The 27,165-nt window shown below is 49.0% G+C and overlaps 1 protein-coding gene across 6 annotated transcripts; it reads right to left on the reverse strand.

The window, feature by feature from the left end:
• On the reverse strand, window positions 1–25,669 carry mindy3 (MINDY lysine 48 deubiquitinase 3). Of its 6 annotated transcripts, XM_077013131.1 has the most exons (15): window positions 24,956–25,667; window positions 24,792–24,871; window positions 23,711–23,771; window positions 23,224–23,418; window positions 22,712–22,763; window positions 22,153–22,267; window positions 21,990–22,063; window positions 21,568–21,647; window positions 21,103–21,173; window positions 18,220–18,300; window positions 7,753–7,825; window positions 5,769–5,841; window positions 4,863–4,950; window positions 3,716–3,787; window positions 1–259 (listed from the first exon to the last, which is right to left on the reverse strand). In XM_077013131.1, the coding sequence occupies exons 1-15, from the start codon at window positions 25,101–25,103 to the stop codon at window positions 110–112; spliced, it is 1,413 nt and encodes a 470-aa protein (XP_076869246.1). In that variant the 5' UTR covers window positions 25,104–25,667; the 3' UTR covers window positions 1–109. The 6 variants fall into 6 exon arrangements, 4 of the variants coding, with proteins under 4 accessions (XP_076869246.1, XP_076869245.1, XP_076869247.1 ...); XM_077013130.1 differs by lacking the exons at window positions 1–259; window positions 3,716–3,787 and having other exon boundaries at window positions 3,794–4,950; window positions 24,956–25,669; XR_013132470.1 differs by lacking the exons at window positions 1–259; window positions 3,716–3,787; window positions 4,863–4,950; window positions 5,769–5,841; window positions 7,753–7,825 and adding exons at window positions 9,470–10,558; window positions 12,113–12,177; window positions 13,775–13,969 and having other exon boundaries at window positions 24,956–25,669.
• Between the last annotated feature and the right edge of the window lie 1,496 nt (window positions 25,670–27,165).

Consider the following 27,165-nt stretch of genomic DNA (forward strand, 5'->3'; position numbering starts at 1 on the left):
GGCTGGGAGGGCGGGGTGTTCCTGAAGCAAGCAGAGTCGTGCAGCCAGGTGTGGGGCGGGGCAGAGGGCGGGGCAGCGTGTCAAGGGGGCGGGGCTGGAATGCGAGCGACTAGTTGAGCGAGGGGGACCTCTCTGTGGTCCACAGCAGCTCCACGTACGGCCACTTGGTCTGGAGGCAGCGCTTGATGGGCGTGTCATCCGTGCGTACCATGGGGTCCTCGAAGCCGAGGACGAGGGCGGTGCCCTCAACGTAACTCACCTACGAGAGAGGGGAGGAGAGACGGAGAACGTTAAGCCACGACGAGAAGGCATGCTACGGTTACTGCAAGGCCACTGCTGAAGAACAGTGACTCTCATTAGAGGAAATGGCTTCTGGTGATGACATCGTAAGACCTGAGGCTCTCGATGGCTTCCATATGGGGGCCTTAGAACCAGTGTGGGATCTGCCCCGTCTACTGTACCATGGTGACCAGCAGTACTACCGGAGGGTGATTATCTGGCATTTCGGAGCTGAAATCCATTATGAATGAGTGTGTGCATGTTTACATTTATGCGGACTATATTAAAAACATACGAGTGTACATATACACGTGAAATGCCCTACATGCAACATCACAAGAACCATATGTATATGTAACCTGTCCTGTACAATGTGTCATGGAGTGTGTGTGTGTGTGTGTATGCGTGTTTTGTCCGAGTTTCAAGGTGAAGGCTGACCAGTGGTGGGGATCGACACGTGTGAGCCATTCATAACGTTACACACATGCTCACGCACGCACACCAATCCAAAGTTTCACGAAAGGCACAAAGTCTGCTCAAAATAATGATGACCTATTTACTATCAGCAAACAGATTCCATTAAACAGCGAAATTGCCAACATACTGAGAAGAAACGGACCCTTTCCAGTCGGTCAACCTTTCCAGTGACCATTGCAGTCAGCCCGAGTCTGACCGCAAGTCCACAGAACTCCCTCTAGCGGTGGAAATTAGTTGTGTACCTCGTTTTACGATGCCACTCATCCATCACAGCCATTTGGCTGGATCAGAGGCTAGTAGGACAACCATCTCCCTCCCCCTATGACGAGGAGGCCAATCACACACTTGAGGGATTCATCCAGTGTTCCTGGGCGGTTCCTGGTTATCCCCTCCCTGACCTGCAGCTCTCCGTGAGCGTGGAGCCCCCTGCTCTTTGCTCTTGCCTCCACCCCGTGCATCTTCATCCGCTCTTTGCATTCCGATTAACTGTCCGTGAAAAACCGTCCTGACTGGGCCTCCCGGGCCTGAGGCCGCCCACACCTGCTAAACGGATTCAGCAAAGTAGGAGCCGGTCCGCAGCAAAGGGGGAAACTCCCCCCAGGGTGAGGGGTAGGTGGAGGGCAACTGCCCCTTCATAGAGGGTGATGCTATATACTTCAAAGGCTGTGAGGACATGGGGCGAGCTGATGCTCCCGCTGCCTCAGAGTTGAGGCCGCCTCGAGTCCTCGGTAAGCTCCAACCAGAACCGGCAGCTGTGCGATGCCATTTTCAGGAGCGTTCCACCGTATGTTGGGAGCAGTTAGAATTCTGACCCCCTGTCCAAACGGACGAAGAAGGACCATCACTGCTTCAACTGTGTAGGATGCAGAGACCGCTGGTCAAGGGTCAAACACGCGGCCGGGAAGGTATCGGTCAGGAAGTACCGGCTCTGTCGATCTGCGTGAACATAGCTGTCCCGGTGTGCGTGTTGATCTCATGGTGGTCAGTACTGGATCTAGTTCAAACGAATCAAGCAGTCTTTACTCTCGCTAAGAGCGAGCGAAACATTTCCGAGAGCCGAGCAGATTTCACGCCTAGCGGGAGTTTCGGCGTGGTGTGTAGACAGCTGTCGTGCAGTCATGTTTGGCCCGGCTGTGTGTTTGGCGAAGGGTCCGTTTTACAAGACATGCCGATTGGTCAGGAGGCAAAACAACGATGAGCGCTGGGCTGCCACACGTTAACGAGGGTCAGCTTCGTACACGCCGGCCAGCGAGCCCGTTACGTTTGGCAAGTGCTGAACAAGTTGTTCACAGCCCGCCAAGCCGGGAGCGACGACGGAACTCTTCCACCGTCTGCCGCGTGACGAAAGGTCTGCAAGTCGTTCGTAAAAACAGTCCCGAGTGAGTGAACGGTTTTCCTTGGCACACTCTAGAATTTAGTGCACCAAAGCGACTGCTGTGGGAATTCTGGGAAGTATGTTCTCCCGCTGTGGGATCAAACGGAACACCAACCACGGCCACTGAGAGGAGACCGAGATGATCGCTCATAAACCGCCCAACGTACGGCAGCAGTTTCGTTTGGTTTAGTGGAAACGCCGCCGACCTGGTTTTGACGACTACTTCTCGTGCAGCGCGAGGTCTGGATTTCCAAGGCGACGGTTGAGTTAAAACATGGGCCGACGCTCACGATGGACGTGTCCGGATCGTGCCATTTGCAGCCTTTGGGGAGAACAGTTGGTAGAAGGGGAAACAGGTCCTCCATCTTTGGTGTGTTTAAAAGGCTTTGCAGAAAGGCCACATCCTGTCCTGAAAGGCAGTTACACTGTTCTAGTCTTTCAGGGAGGTTCTGGACACGGTAAAAAGCTGGCAGGGCAGAAAGCTCGGCTTAATGGTCACCGAGTTTGTGTGCTTGAATGCTGGACTATTAGAAATGTAGGACTGTCAATCTCTCAATACAAAGGTTATTTGGGACAAAGATTACCTGATAGACGGATGAACGAACACACACACACACACACACACCACACACACACACGGCAGTGGGGGTTTGCGCATGTGCGCATCTCTCCCACTCAGATTGCCATGTGTTAATGCCATTAAAGTCTTTACAGGGATGTGTGTGGAAAATAGGAAACTAAGCTAACTGCACCGGGCAAGGAGGGGGAGCACTTAGCTACCGGGGACAGTAAAACCCCGGCCAGACGAGGATCACAGCCTGCACGAGACGCACACACACACACGCACATCACAGGTTTAAAAACACTCACTACCACAAATTCGATATAAATTAGAAATATGTATAACAGGTGTGCATCATTTTAGAGTAATTTTAGAGGTTTTGTGATTGATTTCCAGACTTTTAAAAGGACATCCAGTCTTAATTAAAGGCTGGAATAAATACACCATTCTGGACCACTGGTGCAGAGAGGCAGAGTTATTAAACAACTAATCTATCCACGTCTCCATCCTTTTGCATCTGATGCAGTGTAATCGATTCTACATAATTCTGAAAATGAAAGAAATTACTTCGCCCACTTTAGCTGTAATATGATCAAAGCCCTTTCCTTGTTTTTGAAGCTGGTCCAGTATGAGATGGCGTTTAAAGGGGACTTTTATTTTGCCTTATTGTGAGGTTAAGTTTCCACCTTGCATTTAAGCCGGTAGCCCCTGCTGGTCTGAGCCCAGCGCCACTGAGATCTTTGATTACAGATTGATGTCTCGTGCCTGCGGACGGCTGCAAGGACTGAACGGAGGGGTTTGAGGCGGACGCAGGTCAGCTCCATAATCGTGGTCAACATGTCGGGGATGAGGCTGGACAACCGGCTGGCTGTCTAGTTCCCGCCCACGGGGTATGCGGCTGGTACCAATCACTGGTGTGTAGCCAGTGGACAGCAGCATGTGTGTGTGTGTGTGTGTGTGTGTGTGTGTGTGTGCAGTGTACGGCATAGGAGTGTGTGTGTGTGTGTATGTGTGTGTGTTACCTTCTCATTGTGGTTGGACTGCTTCAGGCCGTTATAATGATACACAGGAAATGAGTCTGGGATCCCAGTGTCCTGCAATGGTAAGACGGCACGTGAGTGTGTGCATGGGCGCTTTAATTATGGCGGACGGATGAACCTATTTCATGCTAAATATGCAAATTGAAAAAGGAGGCAGTCTTAAAATGTGTTGTTCCAGAGATTAGAAAAAACTTGTACTACTTAAGATTACAAATAAAGTTAAAACTTTGTAACAAAGACTCTCTCATTTCCGTTCACTGGTCTGTAGGGTACTGTACTGGTCTGTACTGGTCTGGAAGCAGCGTTTGACACACACACTACAACGCTCGCACTATATTAACATCTTCGGCTGTGTGTGTAATCCTGCATTTGATGATTATTTAGGTTGGTGACTACTGTGCAGCTAAAGACACCGTTTCTCCTCCATGTGAAAGACGACCAGGGTCAGACTGCAGCAGTCCGGGTCCAGGACGCCCACATCTGCTTCTCCGTCTCTGTTCAGCGCGGGAGAAAACCCAGCTCCGTCGCCCGGGCAAAGGTTCAAAGCGCTCGCCGTGGACCTAACAGCATGGATGTAACTGGGCGCTTTGAACCGGCATGCTGTTGGACGATCATGGAACCCAACACTGCCCGCGCAGAACACATGTGTCTGGCAGCAGCGGAACAGACACCTCTGTCTGGCCCGCTACACCCAGACCAGCTGTGTGTGTGTGTGTGTGTGTGTGTGTGTGTGTGTGTGTGTGTGTAAGCCTGAAACACAGTTAAGGATTGATTTGATGCTAAATTGAGGTTTTTTTTTCCCCTCAATGTAACCCCCCAAAGCCCTAATCTATTTAACACACGTTGGAAAGAGCGGTAACACAAGGTCGGCTCTACCTCCCAGACCCGCCTTGCTGTACTTTCCCCGCCCATTAAAGGGAGGCGGGGCTAGGTGGGGGGGGGGGGCTGGTGGTGGTGATCGCTGGGCAGGTTTATGACCTCCCTGTTTACTCAGCATCATGCTGCTGTCACCACCGTAACCACATTCAGCTGCTTGGTGAACACGTTGTGAAGTCAAAACTAAGCCAGGCAGACAGAGAGACCTGCAGGTGACGCCTGCATTGGTGCGTGCAGGTATGCGGTGTGGTACCTGATCAGGGAAGAACTCGAGCAGGAACGGACCCAGCAGAACAATCCCCAGACCCTCTGGATCCAGTTTACTCTTCATCAGATTCACACTGTTTGGGCAGAGCAAGAGAAAGCGACTGAATGCCTGTGTGTGTGTGTGTGTGTGTGTGTGTGAGAGAAAGAGAGGACCAGACGGTTACATGCACACCTTTCTACTTATCAAAGAGAGGCATGTATTTCTACTCTATGCATGTTTAGGCTGGACAATGTCTGTGTTTATACTGACGTGCTCTCCTTAGGTGCGTGTATGCTCACGCATACACGCGCACACACACACAGACGTGTTGATATAGTGAACTGTGATGAGGAGTTACGATGTTCGGGATCTGCTTGCCAGAGTCTAAATTTAAGCATGAGTAATGCCTGGAATCTGACCATTATTACTTCAAAATAAGCCCTCTGGGTGTGGAAAAGAGCGGAGCTTTCCTTTTTAAGGCAATAAGGCTGTACTATTCTCACACACACACACACACACACACACACACACACACACATCAGCCATGGGTACAATATCACACTGATAAACACCACTCTGATTAGGCCTAGAGTGTGCGGTTGTAGACGGTGTTAACCTCAGTAATCGGTCAGACACTCTCGTGGGTTCGGGGGTTGACATATCACTCGTTTTCATGTTCCTGACAGTGAAAGTAGAGCCCGTGTCTGACCGGGCCACGTCTTGGAAAAGCTCACGGGACAGATTAGGACGCTGGATATTGTTTTTACTGTCTAGCTCTTCAATAACATTAAAATTACTAAATTAAAATTAAATCCCTTGTGAAGGGAGAGAGGCAATTCCACACACACACACACACACACACACACACACACACACACACACACACACACCCCAAAACAAACACAAACTTACTACTCGGGCTCAGAGACGAGATCTAAGGCCTTCATAACGTCCTCCAGCAGTGTATCTGGAATGAAGCCATTATCTAGAAGAGAGGAAGAGGATGGCTGAAGGTTAGCCCCACGGCTAGGGGAGAACGCAGACCTGCTATACAACCCGCTGTGTGATTGCAAAGCCATGAAATCACTCATTCACACACACACACACACACACACACACAACGAAATTAACTGCATTTTCAACAGCCTCGTGTCATTGTTGATTTGCATCTCAAACATAATCCTCAACTCCACGTCTGCATCTGTGTGTACAGAGCACTATGTTGCCCAGAGGGACAGACAGTGTGTGTGTGTGTGTGTGTGTGTGTGTGTGTGTGTGTGTGTGTGTGTGTGTGTGTGTGTGTGAGAGAGAGAGAGAACAAAGAGAACAGCTTGGATGTGTTTCTGCTTTTAGGTATGTGAGCAGAGGCACAGCCTGAGTTTGTGTGTGTGTGTGTGTGTGTGTGTGTGTGTGTGTGTGTGTGTGTGTGTGTGAGTGAGTGATTTAGTGAGTGCAACAATATCACCAAGGCGAGCTTTACATATTTAGTGTCCAAGATCATTTTCATCTGCCTGAAATGTGCGAGTAAAACATATATATATATATACACACACACACACACACACACACACACACACACACACACACACTCCTTTGGACAGCCTGTGATTTTGTGGCGAGTATGTCTGTGAGGGATACACACGTGCGTGTGTGTGTGTGTGTGTGTGTGTTTGTTTGTATCCCATCCCAGCCGATCACCACGGCGCCCTGAAGCGTTTCCACTGGCCTCTCAGTCACAACAGAGCACGCCCGTCTGCCCGTCTCAGGTGCCCCACTCCGCGGGGCACCTGAGTGTTTACCATGGTCTACCCTCCACAGCCTTTACCCAACATGACAGTGAGCAGTGAGTTGGGGGGGGTTGGCTAGATGTCCTTTTTGCAATCTAGGTATTACTATAGCCAACAAACGCCTGACCTACCAGCCTGTTAAAGAGCCTGCTTACTCTGATGGACACGTGTGTGTGTGTGTGAACTTCCATTTCTGCTGTGCATGTCCTGCTGTTTGTGTGCTTGTGTCATTCAGGGAAATAAATCCACTTTTCCTTCATGTTAACGGGTTGGAGAATGAAACTTTAGCAGGCGCGCGCACACACACACACACACACACACACACAAGAATGTTGTTTACTGTTTGGAATAATACTTGAGTTCATAGAGGAACATTCTGTCTTTGACGAGTTGCGGAGACACTGATGAGAACCATGAAATAACTTCATGTTCTTGACTCACATGCGTGCGCGTGCACTCGCTCACTCACTCACTGGAAAAACTAGAAGACACATAACTTCGCCTTTCCAAGGTCCCCAAACCAGATACCTGCAGGACACAGGCGGGACAATGCGGGACGTCGGTACGGCCAAAGAGCTTTCCTGCCCGCTTGGGTGGGTGCAAGTGCTGAACAGATGAACCGTCAGCTATGGACTGAATAAGGGCTCATTAAGGCCGGATGAGTGATGGTGGGTCATGATGGAGGTGCGAGCCTTCGTTGGAGCGTCCTGTCCAACGGGACGAGCAGCTCCGTTCATATGTGTGTGTGTGTGGTTGTAGCAAAAGAGTGGCCAAGTAAAACATCATCTTTTAGGAGAGCAAGAGTTTTTAACCCTTAATACCAAAATAACCACACACACACACACACACACACACACACACACACACACACACACACACACACACACAGTGCTGGCTCTACTCTATATTCAACACCCAGAGCGAACGAACGTCCAAGATTCTCCGTCCTGTGTGCTGCTGACCTCAGGCTGTTACACATCTTCATCCATCCCTCCATCCCTCCCTCTCCGTGGCCCCCCTGGGTTTCTTGACTCTTATTTGAAATCCAGTCCATTGTTCTTCCTCTCAAACACAAATCAACAGTGGGTGGTTTCCTTTGGAACCCTTACCTTCCGGGTCAAAGGTCTGGAAGACTCTCCTGGCCTGCTCTGCCGGCGACTCGGGGGCCACCAGAGACATCTCCTACAAACAGAGACAGACGGAGGTTGTTCAACACGAAGCTGTAAAACTCGTTACACGTTAGCCATTGTCAGCTGGTGAGGGAATGTTTAGCTCACTCCCTCATCGTGCTGATTAACGGCATCTTCTTAGGAAACACGCCAAGGTTCCCTCCGTAGGGGACGAGTGAGTTACGACGCATTTACGCACAGGCACACGCAAAAATAACAGCTTATGAACGGTAGTCAAAGGACCCACGAAACATCTCCGTCACGACACACGAGAGATCGAATTTTGTGGTCACAGCAGCGCTGGGAGGTAAAAATGGAGCTACTGTGGCGATCCACTGCCACACACACACACACACACACACAGCGCAGACAGTGACAAGGTGACATGTGGACCCTGTACTGCAATACACCTGGGACAAGGAGCCAATGTTTATCAGTATTATCAGTTTTTGTGAACATGGAGTTGATACATAAGGAGTTGATACGAGCACAGTGCATGTGTGTGTGTGTGTGCGCGTGTGTGTGTGCGTGCGTGCTGGTATTCAGCAGCTTAGCTGAAGATGAACTGAATTTGACCAGACTGTTGTCACATCTGCAATCGAGTCTCAAAGCAATGAACTCCTCAAACCCCAAACACTCTCCAACTGATTACTGCACACAAGACACTCATGCCAAGTATACGTTACAATGAGGATGGATCACGGTGCCATCGTCTGGCCTGAGGACGACGGTCAGTGTTTGTTTGGAAATACGGGTCTGGATTTACTGCAGGTCACAAACTGATGTAAGACAGTAAAGATATTGGTGGAGTGTGATGGGGTTTTGCTCTGAACTGTATACAACAGTAGCTGTTTCCAAACCAACTCCATCTGGAGTAGAGGCCTCGGGAGGAAGACTGACACCGTCTCCTCCTCATCCTCACGCCGGACAGACCAGCCAGTCTTAACCACAAACTCAACTGTGTCACTCTGTGCTGGTCTACTAATGCTACATGTAATGCACAGGAAACAAGACTGACCCCACCCCACCCCCCAACAATTAATAATTAGTGGGAGAGCCACAAGATTAAGGGGTTACCGCATTCCCATGGTTGCCAGTACAGGAGGTCACTCATAGAGCAGTAGCAAAGGAAAAAACAGATCATTCTAAATATTGAATATTAAGCTACGCTCACCACTAACGACCAATCAGGGTCAACTCTTCCGGCGAGAGCAAGCGTCCCATCCCATTGGTCGGCTGCAGTTTGTCTAGTTACGCCATCGTTTTTATACCACGGTCGCATCCCGAAGCCGTGAACGACGAGGGGGCGGGCGGACAGCGGCGTGAGCGCACGCACGTGTGCAGGAGAGTGACAATAAATGTGTGTGTGTGTGTGTACGCTCACAAGACCGTCGCAAACAGCTGCTAATGTTTCATAAAGAAAATAAACTAATGCACAAATACACTCCAAATTTAGGAGGAGGAGGGGGGAGACGAGGGGAACTGAGGAGAGGGGGGGAGAGAGAGAGAGAGGGAGGCAATGAAAATAAATGAGAAAACAAATGAAAATAAATGAAAAGAGGAGAGAGGGGAGCAGCTGGAAGATGTTCCCCGAAAGAATACGGCCACCCCGGCCCCGCCCCCGCCCCCCGGCCCCGCCCCCCACAGAGGAGCTGGCACTTCAGATGAAATAAATGAATGTCTTGTTGAGGCCAGCTGTGAAAATGAACTCTCGTTCTTCTGAAAGGATTTGTTAGTTTTAAACGTTCATATAATCAAGTACTTCATGAGTGAACCCACAAAGTAGAAGGATGAGGGAGGGAAAGAATGTGTGTGTGTGTGTGTGTGTGTGTGTGTGTGTGTGTGTGTGAGAGAGAGAGAGTGAGTGAGAGAGAGAGAGAGAATATAACAGACAACTTGGATGTGTTTTAGGTATGTGAGCATGTACTGTTTCAGTTGTGTGTGAGAAAGAGGCTGGTTTTGCATAAGTATTACATGAACCCCCCACACACACACACACACACTGAGCTACACTCATTCAGGTCATCTCTGACAGCCTGCGCGAATGGTGAAGCTTCCTCTGGATCTTTGTGGGGTGCTAAATCAGGACACGTTTATTCATTCAGTTTAGTCAAATCTGCTGTGGATGTTGAACAAAATGGAGGTGCTGTCCCACGGCGTGTGAGGACGTACTCCAGCAGCGCTCGCCGTCAGCTGGGGACGCCCAGTAATTCAGCCCTCGCACGCACGGCCACGCTCACGTTCCAAAGGCCGTGTTACGGCCAAAGCTATCGCCTTCACGTCCTTTGGTGTTCTCCTCCGATTGAAATCTTTCGCTCTATCGGTTTAGACTTATGCTCAGATCCGGCATATTGGTGGAAGGGTTCAAAACGGAGCTGATCTCAACAGTGAGTTTGAACAGTGAAGGTTAAAAGCCGGAGTTTTCTACCCGTCACCACAACCAGACCTCTCATTAACCCTGCAGACCTGCAAGAGCGTCCAGGCGGAGACAGACCTGCAAGAGCGTCCAGACAGAGACAGACCTGCAAGAGCGTCCAGGCGGAGACAGACCTGCAAGAGCGTCCAGGCGGAGACAGACCTGCAAGAGCGTCCAGGCGGAGACAGACCTGCAAGAGCGTCCAGGCGGAGACAGACCTGCAAGAGCGTCCAGGCGGAGACAGACCTGCAAGAGTGTCCAGGCGGAGAAAGACCTGCAAGAGCGTCCAGGCGGAGAAAGACCTGCAAGAGCGTCCAGGCGGAGAAAGACCTGCAAGAGCGTCCAGACACAGACAGACCTGCAGAACTGACCGAGGAGCCTCAAACTACATATTATCCTCTACTGGGGTGTCACAAGATCTTGCAAGACGTAAAAATCTGTCTCGCGAGATTTGTGATCCAGCAAGCAGCCAGAATGACGTCGGAAAGGTTTGGCAGCATTTTTGCTACCCGGAGGAAATGATAAAGCACCACAGCTCAATACTCAAATCAACATATCTCACTTGAACAGAGGTAGCAGGGACAGAACGGCGCTTTGGCAAGTTGAGACAGTAAAGGATATCGGGAGCAGTGTGGGGATGTTAATATTCTAATATGTGGACATGTTAATATTCTTAAAAATGAACATGGCAGTGTAGTTGCAGCAAATTCAGTGACATACTTGGTCAGGCTCTGTTTGCACTCTGTATTGACAGATAAGAACTTTTTGTTCTGTTTTTTTGCACATAATACAGCGAGTCCCCGCTTAACGACGGACCAGAGTTACGACCGACTTTTTATTTTATTTCGCGCAGTGTGCGGTGGAACAGTGGCAGCACAGTGGAGTGTTGTGTACAGTACGATAAGCCGATATTGGCAACGAGATCGATCTTCCTCACGCTGTACGCACAAGAACATTGTTAGTTTTTTCTATACTGTATAAATCTAAATCTAAATCTAGGGTCGCGCTTAACGATGAAAACTCCTTTACGACTTTTCAGTCATTAAGCGGGGACTCACTGTAATATTGTTTGCGCTTGAAAAAAGGAGAATATTTAATCTTATTTATTTTAACTTTTATGTAATCTTATTTTAATTTCAATTTGTAGAGGAAGAAGTTTATTAAAAGTTCATGCTTACATAATGCATGTTAAGAGTTATAATAAAACATTTCAAAATGCATGTGTAACTCAGTTAAATAAAAGTCTGTTGACCAGTCATATCATTTGTAATTTTAGTGTTCTTAAAATCTCGTCTCATTCTCGTGAACCCAATATCGTGTCTCGTCACACCCTTATCCTCTACTACAACAAAGAATTAACTATAGGCAGGAGGACTCCGGTTTGTACAGGACAACCATGTTAATTTATCATGGTAAAGATAATCAATCGCACTCGCCCGCACACGCACACACACACACACACACAAACACCTAGACGGACTCAAATCAGTGCACATACAATAGAGTTCCTTGTGAAAGCTGAGGACGCAATAAAGAGATTAATGACCAGCCACTGACTGAGATTATAAATCATAAACAGGCAAATAACCATTGATGTTTTTTGTTGTTGTTTTTGTTGTTGTGTTGAGCACCAGAGCTGGGATGGTGTGTCACCAGGGGCGGAGCCTTAGGGATGTTGTCAGGGGCGGAGCCTTAACAGGATGGGAGTGTGTTTAAGAAACGGGCTGCCTGTGCTCAGAAAGCTGTATGTGTCACCACTTATCATAAAGGGAGTCAAAGTTTTAGGACCAAGAGTCTGGATTCCATTATTTTACTGAGACATGTGCAAACGCAGGCATACACACACACACACACACACACACACACACACACACACACACACACCTCATAAAGGAACTAATCCTGTCGTCTCCAGCAGACATCAGACATGGAACCCACTGTTTACAAGACTGAAAAAACCAGACAGAGGACAGAAAATGATTAAGGATGGGACAGAGAGAGAGGGAGAGAGGATAACAGACAACTGGGATGTGTTTTAGGTATGTGAGAGAGAGAAACGTACTTATCCATCACCCTGTATCGGGCATGTAGGTACAGAGATATGAATAAATATAGGGCGAGAGAGAGTAAATCATTGAAGTGTTCAGAGAGGCAGACCCTGATGGACACACACACCCAGAGGTCAGGCGTCCTTCTACAGACCCCAGAAGGCCTCAGTAGTAAAAGACAGCAGACTTCAGACATCGACCAATGCAAAGCAGAGCCTACACTAGCTTATATTTCATAACACAAGCATTCAAAGCAAACCTCTTAGTCTCTTTGGTGATGTGTGTGTGTGTGTGTGTGTGTGTAATACAGAAGAACCGAGCTGAGGTACACCAGCTGAGCTGTGAGGAGGTTTAACTCTAGACAGAAAGCAGCAATGTGTTGGAGTTTAGCCTTAAAAGGGTAGATGAAATGGTGCATGTGACAACATTAGATGTAAAATATGGCAGGTGCGTCCCATGAAATCGGCCTTTCCTACAGGCCTGTCGTCCACACAAGTTCCAGAGAGGCTTGACACGATCCAGTGCTCGTGTGTGTGTAAGCCATGTACAGCGCATAAACGTGGTCTGGTGTGTCCTCATCAACACACACACACACACACGAGACTGCCATTATGGACCTGAGACAGTTCCACCTCCACATGAACACAGTCTCTAAAGGTAAGGCTGGTCTCACCGGCCGCCTCTTCGTCTCCGCATCAAAGCAGCGGGGTCGTCGCTGTAACCGCGGCCACCGTAACCCGAAGCCCAACTCTCAGCTGCTGACCCGCTAGCGGGAAACCCAAACGCCATTAGCGAGCGGCCGCTTTAGAACCCGGGACAAAAGAGGCAACGCGGTGAGGCGGGGCCGCTTAGCATTAGAAAGCTCCGCTCCGTCTCACGTTCGTCTCGCCTGTCGAGACACTATCTCTCTCTCTCTCTCCCTCTCCCGTGGCGCTCTCTGGGTCCGCGGGGGCTCTCCGGCAGCTTCTGTGGCCTGCTTTGTTCGCCCGTGGTCCCGGAGCGGGGATGTGAGCTGGCGCAAGGCAGCAGAGGGGGACTATTGTTGGCCCTTAAGAGGGGATGTTGGGTGTTACAAGACCCTTGGGTGTACGTGTGTGTGTGTGTGTGTGTGTGTGTGTGTGTGTGTGTGTGTGTGTGTGTGTGTGTGTGGAGTGCAAAATGGAGTAAAGAAAGGGGGGGATCAATATCAATCGGTTGTTACTCTGGGACTGTACTTTGTACTGCCCGTGTACGGGTGTGTGCGTGCACAACGGATCAGAGACAGACGAAGTGATGATCAATGGGACGTCAGGTGGCATGATGTCTGCTGGAGACCCGCCGTCTGTGGGCGGGCGGGGCGGGACGCCGTGGGAGGGCGAGAACTCTGCGTGTCCTGTATGTCCTGCCCTGGGGACGTGTGCTCTCTATCCCAGCAGGTGTTGACTGATGCGTCTCATAGACAGAGAAATCAGAGGAGAGATGGTGCAGGGTACACCACACACACCCTTACCACACACACCCTTCAGTTATTGTACGGCTTCCCTTCCAACATCCTTAGCTCGGAGCAGGGGACCGAACAGCGGAAGAGGTGCTCCCTGACACACACACACACCCCCGTGTGAGTGTGTACATGTGTCCGCAGGACACAGCAGTGATGAGGAACGATAGGAAGGACAGGTAGCATGAGAGATGAGAGGAGAGATGGTAAACGCATCTGGAGAGAGAGAGAGAGAGAGAGAGAGAGAGAGAGAGAGAGAGACACAGCAGGAAGGAGAGGAGAGATGGAATCATCATCAAGCTTCAGAAGACCAGATATCATAAAGCCCCAGCAGGGAGAGGAGCAGACACAGTGGAGCTGAGACTCACAGAGCAGCACCGCTCTGCAACTCTGTGTGTGTGTAGCTGCATGCATTTGTGTGTGTGTGTGTGTGGGGGGGGGGGGGGGGGGGGGGGTCTGGAGTCTGGAGGTTGGTGATAAACAGGAGGCCTCTGGGTCAAGACACACGGATCAAGTTTCGCTGCATTATACATGGTTATATTTACTATGCCATTGCGTTAAAAAGAACTATTCCATTACACACTGCCCTCAGGGTGTGTGTGTGTGTGTGTGTGTGTGTGTGTGTGTGTGTGTGTGTGGTGGGGGGGGTTAGGCCATTTGGATCTGCTCCATCTTTTTTCGGGCCAGATCATTCCTTTAGTGTCTAATGTCAGTGTGTGTGTGTGTGTGTGTGTCCCTCTTGGGATGTGTGTGAGAGGTCATTTGTCCATTGTCAGGTGCTCCGTGTGAGTAAATCAGATAAGAGTGGAACACAAACCCTATTACAGGCTAAAAGCGGAGGCACTGAGAGGCAGAGCACCAGACACAGGAGGGGCCCTCCACCGGGAGACACAAAACACGCCATTAACAACAGCTCACTGGCCAACACACTCTCACCCAGGGCGCCATGCCTAGTGGCACGCCGGGAAACGCCCCTCCCCCGCCGTCAGATGGACCCGCGGGCCCAACGCTGGCCAGGGGTCCATGGATGAGCGGTGAGGACCGAACCCCACCCGCAGGCCCAACACCCTGCCTCACGAATGCTTTCGCTTCACTCCGTCTGAGCTCTGGGGCGGGTGGTCGGACCCCCTGGTTTTAATTCAGTCCTGATCAAACTTGTTCCATTTTGTCCCGCGCTCAGGAGCAAACAGGAGAAGGGGGGGAGGAGAATCTCTGAAATATTCACACGCGTCAGGCTTTGAGGGGCCCAACCCAACCAGCAACGTGGTCCCCAGGGGGTCGGGGGGTCAGGCCTAGCGGCCGCAGTGAAGGGTGAAATGGGGGAAGCGTTTCCGTGCCTGCGAGGGCCCGTCCTGGGATGCGCCTGGGGGGGTGGCTGGTGGCCCAGATGGCCAAGGGACCTTCAAGCTCTCAGGGAAATCTGATCAGCCTAACACCACGGTCCCAGAGCGGCTCAAGCTACACACACACACGCCAGCCTGTGTATCTGTGTGCACGCACGTGTGTGTGTGTGTGTGCGCACACACACACACACACACACGAGTTTTAGGAAGACAAAGTTTGTGGGGTATTCAAGTCTGTACATCAGGTTTGACTGGCTGAACATCATCAGAACGCACGAAGTGAAGAGCCGTGCCTCAGAAGTCGTCTGATAGGCTGCGTGGAAAAGCTCCGCCCCCAACAGGAACGTAACAGAGAGAACGACGAGGGAGCAGGAAAAAACCAACAATGGTGCACGCCACATAAATCAGAGAACCTCTCCTCACTCAGGAGCAGAGTGTAACTCTAGGGAGAGGATCGGAGTGTACGCGCACACACACACACACAACCGGATGGAGATGTACTGACAGTAATGGCCCGCTAGACAGTGATTAATGCTTACTGTCAATTTGTTCCTTCCAAGTGGAAACCTTTATGGCAAAACCATTTTGTCATTTAACAAAGGGCACCACACACACACACACACACACACACACACACACACACACACACACACAAGCAATCTCAGGATCGAGGCCTCGCCCTGAACAAGCTGGTAGTTCCAAGCAAATGGGAGAGGGGACCAGGAGAAGAGAGACAGAGGGGACATGGAGGGGGACCAGGAGAAGAGAGACAGAGGGGACATGGAGGGGGACCAGGAGAAGAGAGACAGAGGGGACATGGAGGGGGACCAGGAGAAGAGAGACAGAGGGGACAGGGAGGGGGACCAGGAGAAGAGAGACAGAGGGGACATGGAGGGGGACCAGGAGAAGAGAGACAGAGGGGACATGGAGGGGGACCAGGAGAAGAGAGACAGAGGGGACATGGAGGGGGACCAGGAGAAGAGAGACAGAGGGGACATGGAGGGGGACCAGGAGAAGAGAGACAGAGGGGACATGGAGGGGGACCAGGAGAAGAGAGACAGAGGGGACATGGAGGGGGACCAGGAGAAGAGGGGTGGAGGAGGTGCAGACACAGGCCACATTACAGCACCTGCCCCCATTTCCGCCACATAAACCAAGTCACACACTCTCGCCTGCCTCATTACACATATGTAGAAATCCATTCTGCACACGTGTGTGTGTGCGCGCCCGCCCGACCCCACGGCGTACTGAAGCCAGAACACACAGTACAACAGGCCTTATAAGTCCAACAGCTCCCCCAGTCTGCCCTCACCTCCCCCTCATACAAAAACAGCTAGTCTAGAATACTACATCTATTACTAAACACATTCCTGGGGCTTCAAGGCATCACAGTAATGAAGTAAGAGAGCTGTTGTCTTCCAGAGAGAGAGAGACAGAGAGAGACAGAGAGAGACAGAGAGAGACAGAGAGAGAGAAAATGAACAGCAACACCTGAAGTGCTGTTCAGTCCCACTGCCGATGTGAGCCAATATGGGGTGTGTGAGTGTGATGAGACGGAGTGTCTGCTGTGGGGTGTGTGAGAGTGTGATGAGACGAAGTGTCTGCTGTGGGGTGTGTGAGAGTGTGATGAGACGGAGTGTCTGCTGTGGGGTGTGTGAGAGTGTGATGAGACGGAGTGTCTGCTGTGGGGTGTGTGAGAGTGTGATGAGACGGAGTGTCTGCTGTGGGGTGTGTGAGAGTGTGATGAGACGAAGTGTCTGCTGTGGGGTGTGTGAGAGTGTGATGAGACGGAGTGTCTGCTGTGGGGTGTGTGAGAGTGTGATGAGACGGAGTGTCTGCTGTGGGGTGTGTGAGAGTGTGATGAGACGGAGTGTCTGCTGTGGGGTGTGTGAGAGTGTGATGAGACGGAGTGTCTGCTGTGGGGTGTGTGAGAGTGTGATGAGACGGAGTGTCTGCTGTGGGGTGTGAGAGAGTGTGATGAGACGGAGTGTCTGCTGTGGGGTGTGAGAGAGTGTGATGAGACGGAGTGTCTGCTGTGGGGTGTGAGAGAGTGTGATGAGACGGAGTGTCTGCTGTGGGGTGTGAGAGAGTGTGATGAGACGGAGTGTCTGCTGTGGGGTGTGTGAGAGTGTGATGAGACGGAGTGTCTGCTGTGGGGTGTGTGAGAGTGTGATGAGACGGAGTGTCTGCTGTGGGGTGTGAGAGAGTGTGATGAGACGGAGTGTCTGCTGTGGGGTGTGTGAGTGTGATGAGACGGAGTGTCTGCTGTGGGGTGTGTGAGAGTGTGATGAGACGGAGTGTCTGCTGTGGGGTGTGTGAGAGTGTGATGAGACGGAGTGTCTGCTGTGGGGTGTGTGAGAGTGTGATGAGACGGAGTGTCTGCTGTGGGGTGTGTGAGAGTGTGATGAGACGGAGTGTCTGCTGTGGGGTGTGTGAGAGTGTGATGAGACGGAGTGTCTGCTGTGGGGTGTGTGAGAGTGTGATGAGACGGAGTGTCTGCTGTGGGGTGTGTGAGAGTGTGATGAGACGGAGTGTCTGCTGTGGGGTGTGTGAGAGTGTGATGAGACGGAGTGTCTGCTGTGGGGTGTGTGAGAGTGTGATGAGACGCAGTGTCTGCTGTGGGGTGTGTGAGTGTGATGAGACGGAGTGTCTGCTGTGGGGTGTGTGAGAGTGTGATGAGACGGAGTGTCTGCTGTGGGGTGTGTGAGAGTGTGATGAGACGGAGTGTCTGCTGTGGGGTGTGTGAGAGTGTGATGAGACGCAGTGTCTGCTGTGGGGTGTGTGAGAGTGTGATGAGACGGAGTGTCTGCTGTGGGGTGTGTGAGAGTGTGATGAGACGGAGTGTCTGCTGTGGGGTGTGTGAGTGTGATGAGACGGAGTGTCTGCTGTGGGGTGTGTGAGAGTGTGATGAGACGGAGTGTCTGCTGTGGGGTGTGTGAGAGTGTGATGAGACGGAGTGTCTGCTGTGGGGTGTGTGAGAGTGTGATGAGACGCAGTGTCTGCTGTGGGGTGTGTGAGAGTGTGATGTGTGATGAGACGGAGTGTCTGCTGTGGGGTGTGTGAGAGTGTGATGAGACGAAGTGTCTGCTGTGGGGTGTGTGCTGGAAGTTCATCCTGTCTCACCTTGGTGAAGAACACAGAGAGATGAGTCTCACTGCCAAGAATCCATATAGGGAATCTTGGAGATTTGAGAAACGATCCAACCTGCAAAGAGAGAGGGAGAAAAGAGTGAGCAGAAACATAGGGGAGGGGGAGGGGGAGGGGGAGAGAGAGAGAGAGAGAGAGAGAGAGAGAGAGAGAGAGAGAGAGAGAGAGAGAGAGAGAGAGAGAGAGAGAGAGAGAGAGAGAGAGAGAGAGAGAGAGAGAGAGAGAGAGAGAGAGAGAGGGGACAGGGGCCAATCTCCATACCAATGACATGACCATGGAGTGTCTATGGGAGTGTTGTGTGGGCTGGGGTATGTAGGAGTGCGCTCTGTGGGGGCGGGGTCTGTGAGAGTGCACTCTGTGGGGGCGGGGTTTTATGGATCACTGCTACACAGACACTACTGTTAGCTTCAATACTGAGCTTAGCGACATCAACATGTCCTCTTACACACACACACACAGACACACACACACACACACACACACACACACACACCTGTATGATGATGTGTTCTAATATGAAACATAACCTCATTTTGTATTGCTCTTTGTAGGCCTGTGTCTATTTCTGGCCACATGGGAGTCTGGAGAAGGCTCAAAAAAAAAAAATAGTTCTGAAGTTCTGGGACAGCATGTGATGTCTGATGAAACGGGATTAAGAGGATTAATGGGAGAAAGAGGAGCAGCTCACAAATCCCAGAGTATCCCAGCGGATTACATCTACCTGAGAACAAACACTCCAGGTAGAACTGTATTAATAGTGCTATACAACTTAACCATGGTCATCACTCACTCACACACACACACACACACACACACACACACACACACACACACACACACACACACACACACACACACACACACACACACACACACACACACACACACACACACACACACACACACACACACACACACACACACACACACACACACACACACACACACACATTCCAGAATAGCTCCCAGCATCAAATCATAATGTAACTCCAAGGGTTGTATTTTCTGTTTGTTTTTGAGGACTCGGCAGTTCAGGAGTTGATATACGAGACACATTCTGTTGAATAATTCCGTTTACGACGATCTCTCTGAACTGGGCCCAACGTCCTGCCGGCTGGAATCCAACTGGGAATTCCGACATCCCGGAGCCGCTCAATCACTTGACAGGTAGGCATAACCACCCCTAGATCCCCCTGCCCTCCCAAAACACATCCCCCCCCTCCCCCGTATGAATATTCTGACGGAAGCTCAGATGCTGCTAAATATGAGGCGAGACATTCCGGAGGTCCGTGTTCCGAGCGGAGCGGGTCGCCCATGTCTCGTCGCTGGGCTCAAATAGGTGCCACTCCAAACACGGCGGCTCTTTAATTACCGCTCTGCTTTCAACTTCCCCGCGCTCTCCTCAAGTTAGGAAAACACACTCCGGGGAGGGGAGGGCAGGCCAAACCCCTGTGTGTGTGTGTGTGTGTGTGTGTGTGTGTGTGTGTGTGTGTGTGTGTGTGTGTGTGTGGCAGCCTCCTAGCTCTCTCCTGTTTGGAGTAGGAGGGACAGAGGTCAACAGATGATAAAGCAGAAGGCTGCAGCGGGGGACGCCCTACCCTGCAGCGGACAAGTGTAGTGAGGGACACAGTGTCTCTGGCCTGGACACACACAGAGACACGCACCGGCACCAGCAGCAGAGCAAGTGGAGGAGACAGGACATGTCTCTCTCTCCCTCACACACACACACACACTTGTAATATGTAGTTGTTGGAAGGAACACAGGAAATGGCCACATTGTGTTGTGGGATTCAGCACATTATTAAGAGAACTGGACCTTGAGATTGGAAATTCTGCCCAGAGTACTCTCATCTGGGTGTCTTGGTCTCAGTATGTTTGGCTACAATGAGTATGTGAGTAGCATGTAGCATGTCATTTTGAACACAGCGACTCTATCTGAAACACTGGCTAAGCTTGTCAGGGGCCTCCGACAGGCAGCACTGCTAATGACAGGAAAGAGGGGACTTTTATTGTGTCGTTATTCAGTGCGTGTATAAGTGTCTGCCAAGGAGCAGAAGTGACTTCCTCTTCTTCTAGAGGCAGTGTTCGGTAAATCATGTTGCCATGGGAATTCATGGTTTCCCCCTCCAACTGTGATTAAGTCTACTCATAGACCTCATTCACAAGTGTTCTTCTAAACATCTCAGGCCACTTTAGAAAACAAGGAAATGATGGTGGTTGGAGAAGTTCTTTTGTAGTAGAAGCAGTGGCATGAGGACCAGTGTTATGGACTGTGTGATTGTGATCCAGCCGCTTCATAACGTGACTCTTTTCATCTGGTATTTCCATTATTTTGGCTCCTGTGACTTCACTTCTGTGAAGGAATTTAGTGTAATTTTGTTTTGCTGTTCACATTGTAAAATCCTGGTTTGGACCAAAAACTTGTGCTTGCATATTTGTGTGCTTGAGAGTGTGTGCGTGTAAGAAAGCAATGACCACCTCGACCAAGCTCACAGCCCCGGCTGGTGACGCATTCACACAGCCCGTATCAAAACAGCAGGAGGGCAGTGGTCCTACAACACAGACCCCGGCACTCTGGGGTTTTGGAGATTCAGTTCAGTTCAGTGGATGCAGTTTTATGCAAAATCCACAGCAATTTAAGCAGAGAATCATTAAAAGCAAATAAACCCTTTTAGTAGAATGTGATTTGATCGCCATCTAGTGGTGTATTTTAGCATGAAGCCAATGCAACGTCATTAAGTGCTTTTTCACATCTTATGTCTTTTGTATTCTTCTCCCTCACATCATCATACAGGTGTGTGTGTGTGTGATTGCTCACAACCACCAAAATGGCTGCACGGCTGTGTGCGTGTTCTGTACCGTGCAATATCGCAGGGACTCCATTAATGTCAGGAAGCCAACAGAAGCCTGCTCATGAATCCCATGAAGCTCTGCAGAGACAGAGACAGAGAGAGAGAGAGAGAGAGAGAGACTTAAATCCTCTATGGATAGATTGAGTAAACTGATTGACATGATACAATTGTCATTTTGTCAATGTTCTACCAATTTACATCTTTAAAAAAAACATACAAAAAAACATTTCACTCCACTACATGATCCTGTATAACTAAGACACCTTAATACTGAAGTATATTATCAGCAATGACAGATAAATATTCATGAACAAGCACTAGTTTGCCATGCAGATTAAAATGATCACATAAATCTCCCCCTAGTGATAAATCTTAAAAATAAACGCTCACAACAAGTTGAAGACTAACAAAGCTCCAGCAGGAAACATACTTAGTCACGTGACCTCTAAAAGCAGAGGTGAAAGGCACTCACTCATTCCAGAACATTCCCTGTCGCCGTCCCAGACGTTGGACACTGCATGTCCCGTCACCAGCAGGTTGATCAGACTTTGACTTCAGGGTTGGGAGAGAAAGAGCACGATGAAAACAAAACTGTGTCCATGCCCATCGTGTGGGGACGGGTGTGAGGACACAAGGCACGCGAGCACACGCAGAGCAGCTCAGTTAAAGAGATTGTGCATCCACTAGGTGTTAACGCTGACCTCTAGTGGACAAACTTTTACACACACTATGCAAACTCCACTTATTACACAATTATTTCTAACCACGATTACTTCAGCAATCTTAACTAGTGCTGTTCTTAATTGACATTATTAAATGAACATACTTTACGAACCTTTTAGCTGCAGACATTTTAGCGGTATCATTTTCCATTCACAGTGAGGCGTGTCGTACCTGCCGTGACCGTAGATGGGGTCGATGAGAGGCTCTGAGGAGTCTTCGATCTCGTTCTTTATGTTCTCAATCCCCTGAGAAGACAACATAGAGTCAAACCATGCTGGCTCCGCACATACTCCGTAACAGACGTCCGGATCACCGGACATTACGGACGTCTCACCTTCGTAAGTATGACGGAGTACAGGAACAGCAGGACGCCAAACTTATTTCTCCACGTGTCGTACAGCGAGAGCATGGCTTCCTTTAGCTCAGCAACATTTTTCAGCGTCTTTTTACTGAACAGACACACACGGAGGTTACAGTTTCAGGCACATTCAAACAACCTTCAGATTTAGGGGGTCAGCGGTGACGAGCTAAACGCAGCACGAGGTGTGTTTGGTTAAGACAGTCCAGCATGTCCAATGCACAGATCGTGTGTTCATCTGTGGTTTTGTATGTGGGGAGTCTTCATCTACACATAAACGCAACCTTGGTTGGAATCTGAAGTGCGATCGTTAACCCATAGAAGGTGCAGAACAGGCAAGACAACGGGGACAAATAAAGCATGTTTATAAACTGGAGTGCTCCGATTGAAATGTGCGACCAGAAGAGACACGCTTTTGACGTGAAAGGTTCCCCTCCTTGGTGTGAGATAAGGGGCGTTAACACGTTTGGCGTTTGTAGCCATTCTTGGGGGTGTAGCTTTTTGCTGCATGTTCGTAGTTATTAGTGACACTTACTGTACCATGCTGTGAAATCTCTCAAAGCCAAGCTCCTCTGCAGCCAAAGCAGCTACACACACACACACACACACACACACACACACACACACAAGATGCATTACGCCAAATTTCATTAGACGACAAAGTCAGCACATCAGGATGTAGACTTCTAACTGATCATTCCCAGAACTACGTACTGTCTAGAAACCCTGCAGAGTGTATTTCAGAATCCAGACCCTCCAGATTTACACGCACTTCCTAGTGCTCAATTAAACGAGTGTTAGGCATGTTCACAACCGTATCCTAATCTGCAATCTTACCGTTTAATATTACAACTACAGGAATTTTACACAACTAGCAGTGGTCTAAAATTTGCATTAGGAATTTACAGGTAAAAAAAATCTTGATGGTTTTGATAACTAAATTTAACTCATATTTCAGAGCATTAGGCCACATGATACAGGGCGATGGTGAGTTTAGCCTCCTCTCTGGCCTGGAAGTAGGCCGTGATGGTGAGCTCAAACCCTCACTGGGCTGCTGGTGCTGGTGGGCGTCTGCAGGCTGGCTGGACTCCGGCTCCGGGGGCCCGTCTTGGATGTCGGCGCCATCCGGCGACCCCTTGCCGCGGGCCCACGAGGCCAGGCAGAAGCTGGCGCCCCGGCCGCCACAGGCCGACTCCAGGATCTCAGTCAGGGTGGAGCAGAGCACTGCACGCTGCTCGTCCTCTGAGCACGGACAGAACACACGTCATCACACGCACCCCACCACCACTAGAACGCCAAGCAGCGCAACGGTCACTGTGAGAAGTCTGGATAGCAGAATGTCCCAGCGGTGTACGATTTGGCCTGTATTAGCCAGACATGTTGAGGTGCAAATACTCTATTCAGTAGGATCTTCTGAGATTTGTCAAATGGCATTTCAGTGTGCAATGACAAAAATCCAAACATACATCCATCCATGCTTGGAAGCTCTTTGATTATCCTGATTTTTTATCTTTTCATTTTTTAAAGTACGTACCAGAGACATCTCTCCAGTTTGAGCTCTCTGTGTTGAACAAGATGTTTTTCAGCAGGAACGCCTGAGGAGTGGGAAAAGTTTGGATTGAGGATGGCGATAATGAAACCACAATTCTCGCTGCAGCCATCATCATATGACATCCCATCTTCATATTTTAGCAAAAAAATGTTGTATGTCTAAAGACAAAATGATTGGCTATGTAAAAAGTGTCATCTTTATTCACAAGTTCTGAAAGCGAACAAAAAAATGTTGAATCTTAGAAGAGAATGTGACTCTGTAATATCTATGCCCTTTTCTGGAACCTTCTATTTTGAAGCAGGTAGGTGTGACCAGGAACAGGCTGCCAGGTGTCCACCCATCATAGAGATATGATAATTAAGACAGACATCTTAGAAATGCAATTACCTATGGCACAGACTGGCACCGAACACAATGTTCCAAACCATTGTACTGTCAAATGTAATATTCTTAGAGGTGTGGTTGGTTCTGGATAAGAACGTCTGCTAAATGCCGTAAATATAAAAATGTAAATGGTTGGCAAGAAAGTTCACATTTAGTGTAAGGGTAAGTTAAAAATTAGTACAATTCTTCAGACCAGCAAAGAATACTATAATTATTACTTGATTATTTCCCCAGATCTTACCTAGGCTTACATGACTAAATCATCTTGTAAGACTCCATGCAACACTAACTACAACTCAAGGTTACTGCCACCACAATGTCATTTCAGCAATAAATTTGAGAGAGCAATCTAAAAATATTAATGCGATTAACACCATTACTAACTACTCTGCTGCTGTTATTATTATTTGCAGAGCCAGAATCCATCTGGAGGGGACTATGATGAGCAAGGGGACTCTGTGTTGAGATCTGGTTTACAAATGATGTACATGACTAAATGCAATTCTGTTACACACAAAATAGTGTACTGTACACCTGTCTTACTTAGTCCAGACGTCCCGTGCTCCTTTGGCTTAATATACTTAAATTTTAATGATTATGATTCCTTAAAACACGTCTTCCAAACAAGAGACAAACACATTAAAGACATCTAACCTGCACTGACAGGCATAAAATGTACCTGCACAGGTGCGATGACAGCACATGGTCCCCCTTCAAACTGCTCCAGTGCGCCGTGTTCCGTCTCACTGAAGACGAAGCCTGCGGAGAAAAAGCTCACGTCAGTTTAGTGGTCGGTGCTGCCGAGTGTGTTTGTTAACCGAGCCCGGGGGGGCCCCCGTTTACCTTGAGTCCACCTGCGGAAGAGAGACGCCGACACGCCGCCGCTGGCCCACTGTTTCCCCCACACTAGATCCACAACGTCCCTGCTCAAGTCCGACATTTCCATCGCCCTTCGGTTTCCTCTTGGCACAATCTCACTCCGCGCATTCATACGAACTACGGGTTCCGAACTACGGGTTCCGTTAGCGGGTCACGTAGGTACCGTTACCGGCCCGTCACATATCCCGACTATAGTGGGCTAGCTGGTTACTGTGTAACGTCCACGGGCGGCTAACTCAATGAATAACGGCTAACGTAGCTAGCTAGCGCTCTCTAGTTGGTTGTGTTTACGTTCACGGCGCGTCAAACAGCGAATAACGAATTCGTACCGATAATTCGTTGTGATATTCGCGTATGCTAACTGAACTGACCAAGCGACTAGCTTAATGCTACATCAGCCAGTCAGCTAAACTGACCACTGTGCTAATCGGTTCCTGCTCGCAAATAGTTCCAATAATATATATTTATCCTCATGGCAAAACATTTGGCCTGCAAACTGACTAAACGTACCCGTATCTAAACAAAAATAAAAACAGACAACAATTTAGCCAGTTGTTTTGTCGAAATATTCCAAGTGACTGACTAGCTAGCTAGCTAGCTAACCTATAATAGTCATTTTTTAGCTAAGCCGTCCATTCGGTTTATTTACTAGCGTACGTGATTTCGCTAACGGACGTTGCGCGCGATTGGTTGGATTCTGGAACGTTCCGATGACGCAAGTAGCGGGGCTCGTTCATTGGCTGATTTAAAGATCATTCTAATTTTTTACGTTTTCGCGGTTCGTCAAGATTTTGTTGCCTTAATAGATCAAGTAATCAGTTTTTAGAGTAATTTTGGATGACGCGAGTGATCGAGACAACGGATCATTTATTTCTAACTCGGGGGAAAACAAAAAAGTCAATAGCCCAATCATTCAGAATCAGCTTGGGTTTAGTTAAAATCTGCCATATGTATCAAGTTTTGGTTTAACTGGCTGAATTTAAGTGATTCAGTTGTCTTAGAGTGTTCCCGTCATTCGTTGATAAAATTAAGAAAAGAGGTTTCTTGTGTAAAATTAAGCTAATCGTGAGCTGACTGGTTTATATATCACATTGGATAAAACGAACATTAAACAGGATTCACACACTTTGCACACACTTACACATCAGAGAGAGAGAGAGCTCGCTACTACTGGACCTTCTGGAGAACAAAACTGGGTCCTGGCATTGAACCTAAAAAATGTGTCTAATGTCCTGATATTCCAGAAAGGATCCAGATCTCAGGAATCAAGACACACATTTGTGCTAGGAACAATATTTTATACTCAATTAATACAATTATTTCGAGATTAAAACGAGTTCTTCTGGACATTTTGACTAAAGCAGTGAATGAACTGTGAGGCATGCAAGGCTTTCTATAGCATAAAACAACATATCAGTAGACATTCCACTTAAAATGTGGCTAAAATATTTGCTAATTGAAAATTGGCCTATCTTTGGTCGATTGAGCAGTTCAATAGAAAGTCCAGGAGATGGCGACATTGCCTCAGTGTAGGCCTGGTAGAGAAATGGGACGTCATGAAATCACGTTTATTGTTTAGTTCATACAAGTTGGTTAAATGAAGATTAGATTCAGAAACACCGTGTTATGGAGCTGCTTCACATGTATAAACATAGTGCAGTTGGACATATTGGGAGTGCTGAAGTTTTGGAAAACTAGTATGCTTAAAAACGGGATGAAATCGCACTTGAGCTAAGAGTGTGGGGCACATGTTCGGGCGAGGTGCAACCCCGCATCGCTCGCTGGGCAGGCAGCCACCGTGGAAGTCCGAGTAGTCCTTCAGTGGGATCCATACATCGAACGACCTTTATAATGAAAATGGTTTACGCTCATCGACTTTCTGTCCCACTGTCAATTCACTTCACTTTTTATTTGCGACTGAGTTTCGCAACGCATGCGGGTAGGAGTCGTACAGCTGCCCAGAACTGGCCAATTCCATGTGAGCGAACAGAAAGGCAGAAGGTTGCTCCATTACTGAACTTTGGCACCAATGGTTTGTAAAAGGTTTTTCAACGCCAAAGTCACGTTTCGTACCTTTTAAAAGTGACAGTAGTGCGGAAGCGCTTGTTTTTAATGAACCTGTGATGGAAAAAATCATTCGTTTCTGAAGGCTCACCTGTAAATATGCTCCTGAA

This window comes from Brachyhypopomus gauderio, chromosome 7 (genome assembly GCF_052324685.1).
Source record: "Brachyhypopomus gauderio isolate BG-103 chromosome 7, BGAUD_0.2, whole genome shotgun sequence".
In the NCBI taxonomy this organism is placed as follows: domain Eukaryota; kingdom Metazoa; phylum Chordata; class Actinopteri; order Gymnotiformes; family Hypopomidae; genus Brachyhypopomus; species Brachyhypopomus gauderio.